The sequence below is a fragment of the Schistocerca americana genome, chromosome 3, assembly GCF_021461395.2.
Source record: "Schistocerca americana isolate TAMUIC-IGC-003095 chromosome 3, iqSchAmer2.1, whole genome shotgun sequence".
In the NCBI taxonomy this organism is placed as follows: Eukaryota; Metazoa; Arthropoda; class Insecta; order Orthoptera; family Acrididae; genus Schistocerca; species Schistocerca americana.
The window spans coordinates 243,738,218-243,754,723 of NC_060121.1; the positions used below are offsets into that span (position 1 = coordinate 243,738,218).

A 16,506-nucleotide genomic window follows, 5' to 3' on the forward strand; every position below is an offset into this window, starting at 1 on the left:
TCTAAGTTTCTAGTTATGATCACACACAAAATTCTTCATAGTTTGACCTCTGTTTTTCATGAGGAACCAGAAGTACTTCATGTCTGACGAAAACAAACCAAATAAATTAATTTCTCAATGAGTCAAAGACAGATACCCCCCCTCCTGAAAAATCAAGTCAACTATTGAAATATACATTAAATGTGAAATCCATCCTGGATTTTCCATTGTTTGATTAAATGTGAAACATTAATATTGCTCAATACTGACATATTTCACTTCTCAAAATTTCTCTATAAAAGTGGAAAACAGTTTAAAATATTTACACTTCTGTTGATCAATGTGTTTTTTTGCAGTTTTCCTCCAATGTGCTTCCCTTGGTGAAAAACACTATTTTATAAAGACATCTTTAAAAATATTCATATATAGATTTTGACACAGAAGATTAGGTATTACGTTCTTAAATTCTGAAACCATAAATATTCATAGTCTGCAGTTCAATTAAACAACAAGTAATACAAATTTGTAAAAATATTTTACTAATTTTTCTGCCTGTGAAAGACTTCAGTTACGAGCAGAGGTAATGATCTTCACAAAATATGTAGCATAGTAAGCAAATAAAAGATGTAATAAAATTAATTGCTAAGTGGAATCAATTCCTGAAATTCTCTTCCCATCCTCAGCCCTGAATGAAAATATCTCCAATTAATTCTTTGTACACTACTACATAATCTTCAAACATTTGATTTCACTTATAAAAACAACAGACAAAAATTAATGTGTCACATCCAAATAATGTTAAAAACCTACAGTTAAAAATACAGTTTACACAGTCCTGAGTTTTCACAATGAAAAATAGGAATATAAGGAGTTAAGTAAATGAAACCACTCAGAACAACAATACGTAAAGGACAGATTACTACTCACCATATAGAGGAGTCATTCACTCACAGACAGGCACAATGAAAGAGACTGCTAAGTATCTAAGCTTTCAAACAAAAAAGTCATTCTTTCAAAATAGGACACACACACACACACACACACACACACACACACACACACACACACACACCCTTGGCACTTGTGCCCGGAGACAGTGGCCATGTGTGTGTGAGTTGTGGCCGTATGTCTGTGTCCTTTTTCAGAAGGAGGACTTCTCACTCCAAAAGCTTAAATATTAACAGGATTTTCATTATGTCCATATGCGACTCAATAGCTTCTCCATATGGTGAGCAGCAATCTGTCCTCCTCATAGTGTTGTTATTGCTTTCTGGACTTCATATTTTTTTTTAAACCATTCTGAACAGTTTCACGAAGAGAAGAAAAAATTGTAGTCATTGAAACACAAAGTAGAAAGATACTGTACCACAGGCAACAGTGTTAAATATGTATTCTAGCTGACCTTTTCTCCCACTACAACCTTTCCACCTGCCAACTTCCCGCAACATGTTCTCTCATTCTACTACTGAAATGCAGTACTCTTGAGTTTTCTGGTATCCTTGTCACAACTCACTTTAGTAGATTAATCTATTTTCAATAAAGTTTCATACTTTATGCTTCCACTTGTTGAACTTTTGCAATAAATGCTATTTTAAATAAATAAGTTAAGTTATTAAATTGATAGAGGCCACAATCAATTTAAAAATCTTATTTACAGAAAGCAATAAAGCTCAGTTTACTTCCATGTAAGTACTTTTTGCTTATTGCGCTAACAAACACCTAATGGAATTAGCAACTTCTTGTGCAGAAGCTTCAATTGATCATCACTTAAGAAAAGTGAGATCTTATCTGGGACATCTTTATCAAGCTGTTTGTCTCTGGGTAGTTTCAGTTTTCCAATTACTACTGGCTGCGTCTCCTCGAGAGCCTAAGGAAAAAAATTAAAAGATAGTTACATAGTGACAACAATGAGTTGAACAGAAAAAGCTTTTATTTGTACTATAAGTGTTATAATGGTTGTAAATAATGTAAATAACCTTCCTTATTTACTGAAAAAGCTGATGCTTGACAAGCAAAAAAAGAGAGATATTATTTGGCCATTATTTAACAACCATCATAGTCTTCACAATCACATCACTGTACTGACTGGATGGACCACAGTTACCCTACTTGGAAAGTTTGGATGCTAATTTTACCGTGTACATTATACCTTATAGTAACAACATTAATTTATAGGCTCATAATTCAGGCACTCAAACAGTTTATGAAATAAGAAATTTTTCATTTATTTCCACTTTACAAGAATTTTCCCATTCATCTCTCCATGATTGTGAGAAAGAAGAACGCATTAAAACCCCACTTTTAACAGTGGGCAATGATGCAAAATTAATGCAAAAATAATGTGTGTATTTTTGCTAGGTATATAACAGTTCATCTGAAACCACTACTTTATTATAATCATATTTACAGTCTACACTGCTCTCTGCTTCTAGCAGGTTACACCTACTTTGCATGGCATCTGAAACTGACTATAATATTGGCAATAAATATAAAGAACAAATACACCTGAATGTGAGAGTAAGAACTCCAGGGCTCTCAAAGAAGCCAACTGAAGTAACAAAGTTATCAAATTTATGCATTATGCTTATGAATATAAAATAAACTACCACACTTACAGTTAACCTCCTTAACAATTTTTTTTCCAAATCATGTTCCAAAAAAATTTTTTATCAATTAATTTCCTGCAATTAATGACATTTCATATAGACATATAAAGGTAGCTTTTAAAGCTCAAAATTATGAGTTACAAAAATTTTTAAGATCACCAACAATAAAATCCTGCGTATACTCCTGCACCATCTTTGGCTTAAATATCTTGGAACTGAAAGTCATTTTTTAGTTTCTGTGTAGCTATGAAGTCTAACATGTATTTCACAACGGTTTCCTTTGAACATACATCTTGGAGGATCTGGCTGGAGCACAGTATGTACTTATCTCGTACCACTGGCGAACACTGGTCGCTCAAATGATGAACTGTTGGTACTTTCAGTCTCTAAAGAGGCAACATCACATTCCTCTGCACTTTGTGAGCTGCTAAATTCAATGTCAAATTCAGGATCACTATAGTATTACTTTTTTGAAAGCACTGCCTAAACAACAGTATAGGAGATAGTCTAAAAGTGTGCATTTTGTTTTCAAGTATTCAAAGCTGCACACAGTAAAGACAATATTTAGTGACAACAATCTCAACCAAAACACAACAGCAAGGCTACCAGATGCTCTCTAGCGGCCAAATGTGCACTGATCAGCCAAACATTAGGACCACCGACCTATTGACATAAAAACCGTCCAGGAGGTAGCAGCCTCACCGGGCGAGGAATGACTGCTAGTCTCCCTCTCCCTCTCCCTCTCTCTCTCTCACAACACACACACACACACACACACACACACACACACACACACACACACACACAGCTTGCTGTCCACATGTAGAATGGGGAAGACCCACGATCTATCCAAGTTTAAACGAGGGTAGATTGTGATGGCCCAGAAGCTTGGTGTGAGCATTTCAGAAACTGTACAAACTGTCGGGTGTTGAAGGAGTGCTGTGGTAGTGTCTTCAACATGTGGCGAAACCAAGGCAAAACCACATCCAGACGACATGGGGTTGGGTGGACACCCCTCATTAACGATGACAAATATCATAGGCTGAGCGGACAGGTAAAACAGTTTAGTCAGCAAACTGTGGCCAAACTAACATCATACGAACACATGGTGCACCGAACACTCCCAACAACGGGCCTCAGCAGCTGTCAACCCATGTATGTGCCAATGTTAATGCCATGACATCGACAACTACAACTGATATGGGCATGTGACCGTCAGCACTGGATGTTGGCACAGTGGCAGAGTGTTGCATGGTCTGATGAATCCTGATACCATCTTCATCATGCAGATGGGAAGGTGCGAATCCATGGCCTTCCAGGGGAACAAATCCTTGGTACACGTACTGGGGGATGGAGACAAGCTGGTGGCGTCTTCCATTATATTCTGGGCAACATTCACCTTGGCATCCATGGGTCCAGTGTAGCTCGTGCAAGGCACAATGATGACCAACGAATATCGTACACTGCCTGCAGGTCATGTATACCCCTTCACGACAATCATGTTTCCTGATGGCAATAACATGTTTTTCAACAAGATAATGCACAATGTCACACGACCAGGAGTGTGGCGGTGTGGTTCAAGAAACACAGTGACGAGTTCCAGTTGATGTGCTGGCCTCCCACTTCACCAGATCTGAACCTGATCGAATTCATCTGGGATGTGATCAAATGCTTATTCGCTGTGTGTAACTGTCAGTGCTGAAATGGATATAAACGGAGGTTTTTTTTTTTTTTAAAAAGGTCTCTCCTTACGTCACCCAAGTATAATCAGGAGTATTAGTTTCTGTCAGAATAATAAAAATGAGATAACTCATTCAGTAACTTTATGAAAATATTCAAGCAGCTTGCAGAAACACAGAATGTGCCATAAAATGCTTATATACTTCAACCTATTCACTGACAAGGGCATCCATACCTGGTGTCACGCAACCCCAGTCCCACCAGCTTTCAGGGAAAGGGAAAAAAATTTAGTATAGTCCAGTGTTCCCCTTTCAAGAAAATTATTTAAAAGTCTATACTACACAGGTTTTAACAGGGTCAGAACTGACACGTTTTTATGGCTACTTAGAAGTTGCCATTTGTATATAGTGGAAGACTAAACTCCATGCCGTCAACAAAGCACTGTCTGTTGATTACCTACTAGTGGATGGGAGCATAATAAATACCTCCATACACGTGATATAACCAGGTCTTGACAGTTCTTAGAAACTGCACCACTTACAGCAGTCACTTGTCACTAGTACACCATGTGGCATGGCAGGACGGGACATTCCGAATACATGTATATCATGATCATTTTGTGTTAACTGAAGTTTATCACCCCCATATCATATTGTATTTGCTGATAGTAGAAGACTCTCCTTCATAAACATAGGTATTTGTTACAGTACTACCAATCTTGATAACTCTTATTGAACTATTTTTCAGTGAAAATGTTAAAATATTCATGAAATGACACAACTGCAAGACATTTCATATTAGTTGGTAAAAAAATAAAAAAAAACACAGTATCAAGTTCTGTAAAAAGTGCTCTGCGTAAAATTACTAAAACATATTATCATGTTAATTAACTGTAAAGTTATATTAACTCTTTTTATAGATGTCATTATTAACAAAATTAACTTTACTTTCTACTGTTATTACCTAGTGCAAACCTTTGCAACACATCAGTAAATGAATATTTCCTAAACTGCTAACAAAATTTTTAATCTCATTTCACAAAAAAAACATATAATGAGAGGATGTGCTACACATTATTGCAAATCTATTCACGGCATGTAGCTGAAGCCATGTCACGGCACTCTTGAGTGAAGAGAAACCAATGCCCATCTGATTTACATCTTTTAACTCTTGTGAGTATATGAAAAAGTCTTATAAAATCATTGTGCTGCATATATTATTTTAGGCAGAGTGCCAATACATTGTTTTCAGCCTATTCCAGCTCAAGTTCAAGCTGAAATTGTCAGCAGGTGTAAAGCAGTTGATGGGAGTCCATATTTTTTAAAACTTTTCCTGAAGGTTGTTCAGCATTTTCAATACAAAGAATCAACAGTAACTAAAATACACAACACAGTGATTTTATAAAACTTTTTCATACATTCATAGAATGTTGTATATATCAGGCTGACATAAGCTTCTCACAGCAAAAGTATGCTTCAGCCAATTACATTAAATGTATTCACAATAATATATGTATTTTCTCAATGCCAATTACATGCCTTTTACGAAATAATTATAAACATTTTTTTGTAATTTACAGATTTAGATATGACAAAGGTATTGATATGTTACAAAGCTTTGCACTAGATAATACACTACAAATTCACTGATGCTATGACACGTAAGTACACAAAGTTAATTTGTTTTACAATGGCATGCATAAAAATACAAATTACTATGACGTTACAGTGATTTAATAGATTCTGAAACGTTTTCAGCAATTTTCACGCAGAGTACTTTTTACAGAAGTAATGGTTCTTATTCTAAAAATTTGCACAGTCTTACTACTGGGATTGTACATAAACTGACAATGACGAAGTGTTTTGTAGTTTTATAATTTTGTGAATATTCGAACAGTTCAGCCAAAAAAAATAGTTAAATATGAGTTATCAAGAATATAGGTTTGAGTACTGTAACAAATATTTAGGCACATAAAGCTGAAAGTCATCTATGATGAGCGAATAGAATACATAGTATAGGTACTGTAAACTTCTGTTGACCTGAAATATTGTGATATTGATATATCCAGAATGTGTAGTCTCATTCTTCCATGCAACAAAGACATGAAAATTCACTGATCGCAGTTTGTTCAATGTCAAGTTAAACCAGTGTAAAGTGTAATCTGAGCCAGGAGATACAGATGAAATGAATACAACTCGGCAAGCCAAACCGTAATATTTCACAATTCATTGTCTTATTTTAATATTCATATTCATGATAGTTCTAGATCCACTACTGTTACATTTGTTCTTCGTAAGTAAAAATGGTGAAAAATCTTACAGAAATTATGTCCAAGTTGAAAGACAGTGGATGGTGCCACCTGTCTGACACTACTGTAATGCAGGAGGTTAAGACAGCACGTATCTCGGCAGATCAAGACGTTTTAGATTTTCCTTCATCACTTTAATGACAGACACAGTAGAAGTGACCATTTAAAAAATTTTATATGTCTAGAACTATATTTTTTTTATAAAACTTTTGAATTTTGTGGCTTCTATTTCCTTTTAACATTGTTGACTGGAACACTCTCTCAAATCCTAAAGGTGGCAGAGGTAAAATACAGAGAATAAAAGGCTATTTACAATTTGTACAGAAACCAGATGGCAGTTATAAGAATTGAGGGGGCATGAAAGGGAAGCAGTGGTTGAGAAGGGACTGAGACAGGGTTGTAGCCTATGTTATTCAATCTGTATACTGAGCAAGCAGCAAAGGAAACAAAACAAAAATTTGGAGTAGCTGTAATGTCTCTTGCAGCGGTCTCTCCACGATATTTTCAGAAATTTTATAAATTATATAACTCAGTACATATCTCGAAATATCTCTTCCTATCTTACCGATTATCAATGCAAAGTAGTTTCAAGCCCAATTATTCCTTGGAGCATTCATTTATTCCATGAAATAGCTTCTCTGCTATCTATGTTTTTTCTTAGGAAAAAGAATAGGGGACTTCTTGCCGATTAGTCGTGAAAGAAGGATGTATATGTATGTACTGTTGAGCTAGTCGCCATCTTGATGAGATTCTGTATGAGAAGGAATTTAATACATGAACTAAACTAAAGTAAGTGTGTTCGCGTATTATTTAACTGATTATTATTGACAGTGTCTGCTTACTACGCTGTGTTGTACGGGATCAGTGGGGAACGTCTGATTTACACTGGATGAACCTGCCGTTTTGTATGCTCAAGATATCCATTTACTTCAAATAAATAGGCTAACATGGTCTTACCAGCAGATCTCCAGTCTTCCCCATGTGATCACCGAAAGTTAATAATTATTACAAATGTTTTCAGGAGATCAACTGACAATTTTCGTCGCACCGAGACTTCGAAATGGCTTCACTGCCTTATGGAATTTAAGTTAAGCTCAATTTAATCAGGATAGAACAGTATTGAACTGTGTGAATGTGATAAGCCTGCCTTGTGAATGAAAATTCCCTTAACATACGCATGTTTTTATTATCCTGATCAGTGAAGCTAAATCAGGCAGGTGTGAGAGAGGTTTTAAAATTTTAGATCCCACACAAAATATATTAAATAGCAATTAAAGTCCAGGGAGAAGAAATAAGAGCTTTGAGGTTTGCCGACAACACTGTAATTCAATCAGATAGAGCAAAGGACTCTGAAGAACAGTTGAACAGAATGGCCAGTATTTTTAATGGAGGCTATAAGACTAACACGAGCAAAGCAAAAAGAGGATAAAGGAATGAAGTTGAATTAAATCAGGTGACTGAGGGAATCAGATTAGGAAATGAGACACTTAAAGTAGTAGATGAGTTTTGTTATTTGGGAAGTAAAATAGCTGATGATGGTTGAAGTAGGAAGAATATAAAACGTAGACTGACAATGGCACAAAAATCATTTCCGAAGAAATAGATTTAAGTGTCAGGAAGTACTCTCTGAAAGTGTTTGTATGGAGTGTAGCCATGTATGGAAGTGAAACATAGAAGAGAATGGAAGCTTTTCAGACGTGGTGCTACAGAAGAATGCTGAAGATTAGATGGGTAGATCACATAACTAATGAGGAGGTACTGAAAAGAATTGGGGAGACGAGAAATTTATGGTAAAACCTGACTAGAAGAAGGGATTGGTTGGCAGTACACATTCTGAGGCATCAAGGGAACTGGAGGGAAGCATGGGCGGTAAAAAATCAGAGGGCGACGAAGAGATGAATACAGTTACACAGATTCAGAAGGATGTAGGTTGCAGTTGTTACTCAGAGATGAAGAGGCCTGCACAGGATAGAGTAGCACGGAGAGCTGCATCAAACCAGTCTGCACTGAAGACCACCACCACCACCACCACATTATTTCTCACTGCACACCTAGCACAAAGCAGTGGTCATTTTGACTGCTCAATGTTTCTTTATGCATCTATGTCACCTAAGAAATGGCAAATGAGCTGCACCCGATTGTGAAAATGTTGGAGAGTATGCTGAAGCCTTACTAGACCTAAAAAGATTGGTTGGGTATAAGTCGTGAAACAAATATTGAAAATGACTTAAGTTATCAGATCAGGAAGTGATAGAATATTTAGAATATCTGCAGCAAGTTTCAGAGCATGAGTCCAAAGGCACTGAAACAAAGACAAGAAGAAATAAGAGGTGATGATTATACTCTTATTCCCGACATTGCTGAATCAAGTAAAAGTTATGTTAATTAATGAGGTTACCCCCACAGGATAAACTCTTCTATCAAAACTAGTATTTCATTCACAAACAGATGACATTCGATATAGAGGAAGAGGCAGGTGTGGGTTATCTTCTTCATTTTATGTGAGACATTCACAATTTGAAAAATACATGAAATAATGGGAAATTTCAGATCATATCTTGAAGGGAGATGGATGACTACACAAGCAAAATGTTTCACACAAGACAGGACCATCAACGCTATCTGTAAAGAGAAACACAAATATTCGTAGCACTGTCTGTGGATGATGCAATGCTAATTAATGCTGTGCAAAGAGGCAGAAGCACACTGACAACTTTGAAACAACAGTTCCGAGTTACTGTTGATATTTGTTTTAGGGGCTTTAGACTGTGGGCCAAGGCATAATTGTATGCCTAACATTTCACATTCCAAAGCTGGAGACACTGCAGAGACTTTAGTGACTCCAAGTTACAATCTGAAACAAGATCAGCAACCTGAATTATTTATACACGTCCATGCAACCGTCAGTACATGACTTCATCACACCAATGCCTAAGATCGCAGAGTCACGCTGACGTATATTACGGAGCTCATCATGGGGAAGAGTTGGCGAAGTTTGTTTTACTTCTCTCCTGCTACAAGCTCCAAAACATCCATTGGTGCGACTCAGCAATCTTAGGCAGCGGTCTGATGACGTCACAAACCTACTGTTGCAAAAAATTTCATAGTTTGCCTGAGTCTTGGAGAGGGAAAAAAAAATCATACAAAACTGCATTGAATGCATCTAGTTCAGAAAGATAAGCACTGAAAACTGTTCATCTAATGCTGGCATTTACGGCTAATATTTATATTACTGCTGGTACTTGTTTTGCGTGGTTTGGCTTGTTGATACTGTTTAAGACACCAGCTGCTTTCTGTGTCATTAAAGCCTCTGACGAGGTTTCCAGCACTGAAAGATGAAATGTTAGGTGGAGAATTATACCTTTGATCATGGGCCAATGCCATAAAACAAGTACCAGCAGTAACACAAATATTAGCCGTAAATGCCCGTATTAGATGAACAGTTTTCAGTGCTTATCTTTCTGAACTAGATGCATTCAATGCAGTTTTGTATGATTTTTTCCCTCTCCAAGACTCCGACAAACTATGAAATTTTTTGCACTTTGATATCAGGTGATGTAGGTCAATAACAGATAAATCTGATTTAGTGTCAGAATTTCTTGAATGGTTGACTGAAAATTGTTCCTTGCTTTACAAGCTGGGATAAGTAATCATAAGTGATTGATAGCTCTTTCCCACTACATCCAGATGGAGATTTACACAATACATGGCTGGTAAGGTAGATAAATTCTGAATCAAATTTGAGTTAAAAGTAGGTACATCAAATATTCATTCAGCATACCATAAAAAGGTTAAGCATCCACCAGAGAATCAAAACTTCTCCACATATGTTGTCCTGAAGCTTTTGGCATCATTTCTTAGAAGCAGAAGAATGTAGTATGTTAAGAGGGGTGTTCAATATGTAATGCAACACTTTTTTTGGCCAATTTCAGTTAAAAAATGTAGAACCTGTTGTGGGGCATTGTGGATTCAGCCCTACAGTTTCATGAAGTTCTGATAGCCTTTGAAATGGCATCTGTAGTGAAGATGTGTTCCAAGCAGAGAGCTGTCATTTGAGTTTCTTTTGGCAGAAAACCAGAGCATCATAGGTGCTTGAAAATGTCTATGAAGACCTGGCAGTGAACAAAAGCACAGTGAGTCAAGGGTGAGGCATCTGTCATTGTCACAACAAAGTTGTGCAAACCCATCTGATCTCCTGCATGCTGGTCAGCTGCGCACAGTTGCCATTCCTGCAATGTTGCCACAAAAATGCAAACGAGCTTCTCCTTCCCCATGACAATGTAGAGCCTCACATAAGTATGGTCATCTGAGATGAACTCACAAAGCTCCTTATTCACACTACAGTCCAGGTCTCACACCTTCCAACTTCCATCTGTTTGGTCCAATGAAGGATGCACTCTGCGGGAAGCAGTACATGAATAAGGGGAGGTTATTGATGCAGCAAGATGTTGGGTCCAATGTCAACCACAATAGTGGTACCATGCAGGTGCCTTTCACTTGCGGAGTCCTAATAGAAAAGAATGAACCACTAACATAACTGGAAACATGAATGCTGCAGATAGATGTCCCATCAGTGTCAAGGCCAAGAGAAATGCAGCAGAAGCTCTGACAACCAAGATTACACATATTAACAATAACTTTGTTAAAGAATCAATAGGACATCCTGGATGAAAGCAGGCCTTTCACATAAATATGATCCCTGTAGCAAGAATAGTTGCTTCCTTAACTTCTCCAACAGAAAGTGCAGTTCAACCATTCTAGTCCAGAGTGTTTAGTAAGAGTATAATAATGGAGAGACAAGCACTTACCTATAGTCAACTTGTGATTGGAGTATAGAAACACACAACAGGAAACACTATTCATACTAAATTTTGGGTTATTTTTCTTTTTCTAGAGAAAGTACACACACAACTACACAGACACCCAAATGCACACTCCCATAGCCACAGTGAGACTTTATTGATTATCAGTTACTGAAAGCAATTTTCTGGGCTCAAGAATGTGGGGGGAGGGTAGGAAAGGCTACCAGGAGGGGGTACAGGAAAGAGACGAATTTCAGCAGAAGACTCTGCAGCCCTACAAGACAAAAGGAGTACGGAGGGTACACCATAAAAGAAATATAGAAAGAGGGAGGTTAGTGGAAAAGGGAGAGAGAGAGAGAGAGAGAGAAGGAATCAAGATTTTTTTTTTTTTTTTGGGGGGGGGGGGGGGGGGGGGGGGGGAGCAGAGAGAAAGCAGTACATGACGTGGATGGGGCAAGAGTGGTGTGGACGGAAGAGAGAAAGTACAACGAGGCACTGTGAAACAGGTTGATGGATGTTTAGACCAGGAAAATTGCAAGAGAGCAGGATATGCCGAAAAGAGTTCCCACTTGCACAGTTCAGAGAAACTTGGGCTTGAAGGAAGTATCCATATGGCCCATGTAGTGAAGCAACAACATTTTCTTATCTTCCCTCTAACTTCCTACGTAGCTCTTTATATAGTACCTACAACTTTGATCATAAGTTTTCTCCTTCCATTTCACAACACAAATGAGTTCAACAGTTGCTTCACTATGCAGCCCATTTCGATGCTTTTCCAGTACAAGTTTCTCTGAACCACACAGGGGGGAATTGTCTTTCCAGCACACCCTGTGCTCACGCACTCACCCTCTCCCAAACCTCCATGAACCTGTCTGCCACCGCCTCACTTACCTTTTCCCATCTCTCTTCTGTCCACACCACTCCTTGCCTGCCCCCCATATCATGTATTGCCTTTTCCAACCAGTCCTCCCTCCCCCCCTCCCCAACCACATCATTTTGGCACTCTCCCCCCCCCCCCCTCCCTCCCTCCAACTCTTTTTATAGTTTTTTATACTCTACCCATTCTACCCCTTTCGTCTTGTTGATAATCAATTATCAATCTCACCATGGCCATGGGAGTATGCATTTGGGTACCTGTCTGGTTGTGTGCATAAATGTTTGAAAGACAAAGTGAACAGTTTAATGTTTAATGTGAACAGTGTTTCCTGTTACATGTTTCTCAGATCTACACATCAGTCTGCTACAGATGAGTGGTTTTCTTTCACTTATTTTATGTATTGCTCCAACCAAGAATTTCCATCATTGTGTAATAAGAGTACTGTTTTGTGGCTGTTTATCAAGCATGGTTTCACTACCAACAGGATATGATGGTCTTTATTTTTGAGGGTAGTAAGAGGCCTTCTGTAGGTTAGGATGCACTTTGGTTGGCAAGACTGACGACTCTCCCATGCACAATGGGGTGACAACTGCATAAGATGATGTATTATTGACATATAGTAGGCTAACTATGCATAGGGGATCTTAAGGAGCCATCAGAAGGGTAGATGTCAAGGTCTACGAAGGTGACTTGCTGGGGACAGAATATGCCACAGTTATTGACAAACGACTTCTATGCAGGATTGAGATAAATCTGAAAACACATGAAAAACTTAACTACATATAATCCGCACACTTTTTATTTGTGCCTTTCAGAGATACGTGACTGAATGTATTAAAAAAGAAGAAGAAGAAGGAAAGAAAGAAAGAAAGAAAGAAAGAAAGAAAACAAAACAATATGCAGTGCTACAAGCAAAATTAGTCATTTAATAGCAACACTGCACTGTCTGATTACAGATTCTGGCAATTAAAGCATTTATGTAAGTCATTTGATTTTTGCCATTTGAGGATTAGAGAGCTAGGAGGTAAAGAAAGTCCAAGGACAGTAATTCAGAATTGTGCAATGATAAATATATAGGAAAACAGTAACTCACTTTCTTCATTTCAACTGTTGGAAACACCGCGAAATCTGCTTCTATTTTGCCACCTGTCTTACGCTTCACAAGGAACTTTGCAGCTTCAGACTGCAAAATAAATAAATACATGTATTTAAAAAGTGTAGGATAATGATTATCACTTAAATTATGATGAAATGATGAAGAATGTAACTAACAATAGAACAAATCATTTGTTTTACTGTGTGTAAATTTAATACTGTTACTTTGATTGCTCTTTAACAACACAGGTATATTTTTGTGGAATATTTACTTGGCTAATACCACAAGAACTGAAAGAAAAGGTTTATTGCATTAAAAATAGTGTTTAACACTTAACAGTATGCCATCATTATGTACAAACAATTTTCTAATGTTGCATTGTCCCTCCCGCAAGCATTATGCAAGCTTCAGTCATAGGTTTGATTATTTTAAACATGTTTTTACATACTTAATGTAACGGTCTATCCAGTAACTTTTGACACTTTCTTACCATATTTTACAAATAGAATTATTAATATGTACCTCCAACTGTGCGACTTTTTCACGAAGATGTTTCAAACGGGCAGCTTCGTTTGCCAAATGTTTAGCAGGAGCATTATGATCCAACCATTCTTTGCTGCCTGGAAATCTTTTACTGATATCCACTACTTTTGGTGTCGCTAAAGCAGTATATATCTCCTGCAAAAAATAAATTAAGTAAAATGCACAATGAGCAGTACAATAAATTACAACAAATATGTATTTCAATTGAATACACATTTTTTATCTTTTGTGGTATGTAAACTAAAATAATTATCTTGCCGAAAAGTTTATCACCTCTGAATGGCATTATCTGAAGAATTATTAACAGTGGCAACACTGTGACAAATCGAGCAACCTGGTAATGAACGAGGTCTGTAGGGAAAAGAGAAATGAAATCTGCCTCTGCACCACATCCATAAGATCCTTATCTGCATCTACATATATTAAAATTTTGTAAAGAACCATTTTAACTTATTTGTTATGCCAGAGTTATAACAATATGATTGTCCCTAGCCTAGATTTTCGTTTCCTGAATTCTGATCTCACAATTTACATTCCACTGATTAAGAACAAAGAAGCCAATTGTGAGCATATTTCAGTACAACATAGCCTTTAAAATTCGTGATATGTTTTCTCAGCTAAAACTTTGTCATTAATTAATGAAATGGATTTTGTGAAATTTTATATGGAATATTTCTGATGTTGGGAAGTCTCATTAAAACTGTCATACTGTTTGAAGTTAGTTATGTAGTTCATTTATCAAATGTATATTAGGTCACCATAATGTTCCATCATACTGAACATTATCTGTGAGGCGTGTAATGCATAGACCATAAAGTGAGGATTCCAGTGAACTGCCCTAGAAAAACCTTCAAGTCACATTGTGGTAGCTTTCAGTAATTGCACAAGTGACCTCTATTATTGTCAACTAAACAGAAATGACTGACGTAAGGCAGCTGTTGGTATGATTGAAACAAGATGCACATTTAATTGTATGGAAAACCAGGAAGATATGTCTTGTAGATGTCAACTATGCATGTATCCAACATTGTGCATTCGAGCCAATACAGTGCAGGTCCATCCCAAATGAGTACAAATAGCAACTTAAAATAGATACCAATACTAATACTATTTTCATTACTACAATACTATTTTCATTACTATTTTCAATAATATTTTCATTACTATTTTCAATAATATTTTCATTACTATTTTCAATAATATTTTCATTACTATTTTCAATAATATTTTCATTACTATTTTCAATAATATTTTCATTACTATTTCAATACTAATACTATTTTCATTTTGATTTCAGCCTCATGTTACACTTTCCAACTTCTAATACCATGTCACCCTCACAACACCCCCACAACGACCCCATTAAGTTTTATTTACATTCCCTCCGCAAACATGCCTTCGCCCTAGCCAGATTACGCTCCCATATTCTATTTTCTCAGGCTTGTCTGACATTTGGCATTACCCCCAAAGGCCTCACACTTAAAGTTCCCATCTCTGGCTGCAACCCTTCTTTCCATCAGTCCCTATACCAATTCCAAACTGAACAATCCATTGCCCTCACCCACCTAATCCTTCACCTACACATCAACTCAGCCAATGAACACACCCATCAACTCCTATCCTTAATAAAAGTCCTTAATCTTTCCTCTCCCACATCCACACAGGCTGTTCAGAGCATCCTCCTACAGGCCAACCGTAAATTAGAACAGCATGCCACCCTCCACCTCAAAAAACTATCCAATCTCCTGGTTTCCCACCTCCGGAAAGGCAACTCACTCACCCTTCACAACCTTTCCAGCAAACCTCAACCTCCTCTCATTGCACACAAACCCAGTCTCTCCCATCTGCTCAATCTCCCACTTCCAGCTCCACTCCCTCCAAAACCTCAAAATTCCAATCAACACAATCTGGAACCACAACACCCTAATTCAGTAGTTAACCTTTCCTCAAAACCTTCAGCCCCACTCCCAGATTCAACCAAACAGCCCTCGTCAAAGATTTACTGTCCTACACTCGTACTCTCTGCTGGAAATATCACTTTGCCACGAAGAAAAATGATCCTAATCCTACTCCTAATGATCCAACTCCCCAAGACATTATCCAAATTGAACCCTGCCTGGAACAGTTCCGTCCTCCGTCGCAGCGGGACCCACCCCCTCTTCCTCAAAATCACCCTCTCCAAACCTTCCAGGAATTTCTGACTTCCAGCCTTGCATCTCAGTCCTTCTTAAAAAACCTTAATCCTACTCCCAACATCACAACTGCTGAAGCCCAGGCTATCCGTGATCTGAAGGCTGACCGATCCATCGTCATTCTTCCGGCGGACAAGGGTTCCACGACCGTGGTACTTGATCGTCGAGAGTATGTGGCTGAGGGACTGCGTCAGCTTTCAGACAACACCACATACAAAGTTTGCCAAGGTAACCCCATTCCCGATGTCCAGGCGGAGCTTCAAGGAATCCTCAGAACCTTAGGCCCCCTGCCCTTTCACCTGACTCCATCAACCTCCTGACCCCACCGACACCCCGCACCCCTACCTTCTACCTAAAATCCACAAACCCAATCATCCCGGCCGCCCCATTGTAGGTGGTTACCAAGCCCCCACAGAACGTATC

General features: G+C 37.9%; 1 protein-coding gene across 3 annotated transcripts in view; it reads right to left on the reverse strand.

The window, feature by feature from the left end:
* Positions 1-614: 614 nt before the first annotated feature.
* The window catches only part of LOC124605408 (dynactin subunit 1), a 166,903-nt gene continuing 151,011 nt past the window's right edge, over positions 615-16,506 (reverse strand). For all 3 annotated transcript variants that reach the window (XM_047137057.1, XM_047137059.1, XM_047137056.1), the window contains 3 exons: positions 13,871-14,026; positions 13,346-13,435; positions 615-1,846 (listed from right to left, as the gene is read on the reverse strand). In XM_047137057.1, the coding sequence (XP_046993013.1) occupies positions 1,688-1,846; positions 13,346-13,435; positions 13,871-14,026 (405 nt within the window). In that variant the 3' untranslated portion in view covers positions 615-1,687. The remainder of the gene's footprint in view (positions 1,847-13,345; positions 13,436-13,870; positions 14,027-16,506) is intronic.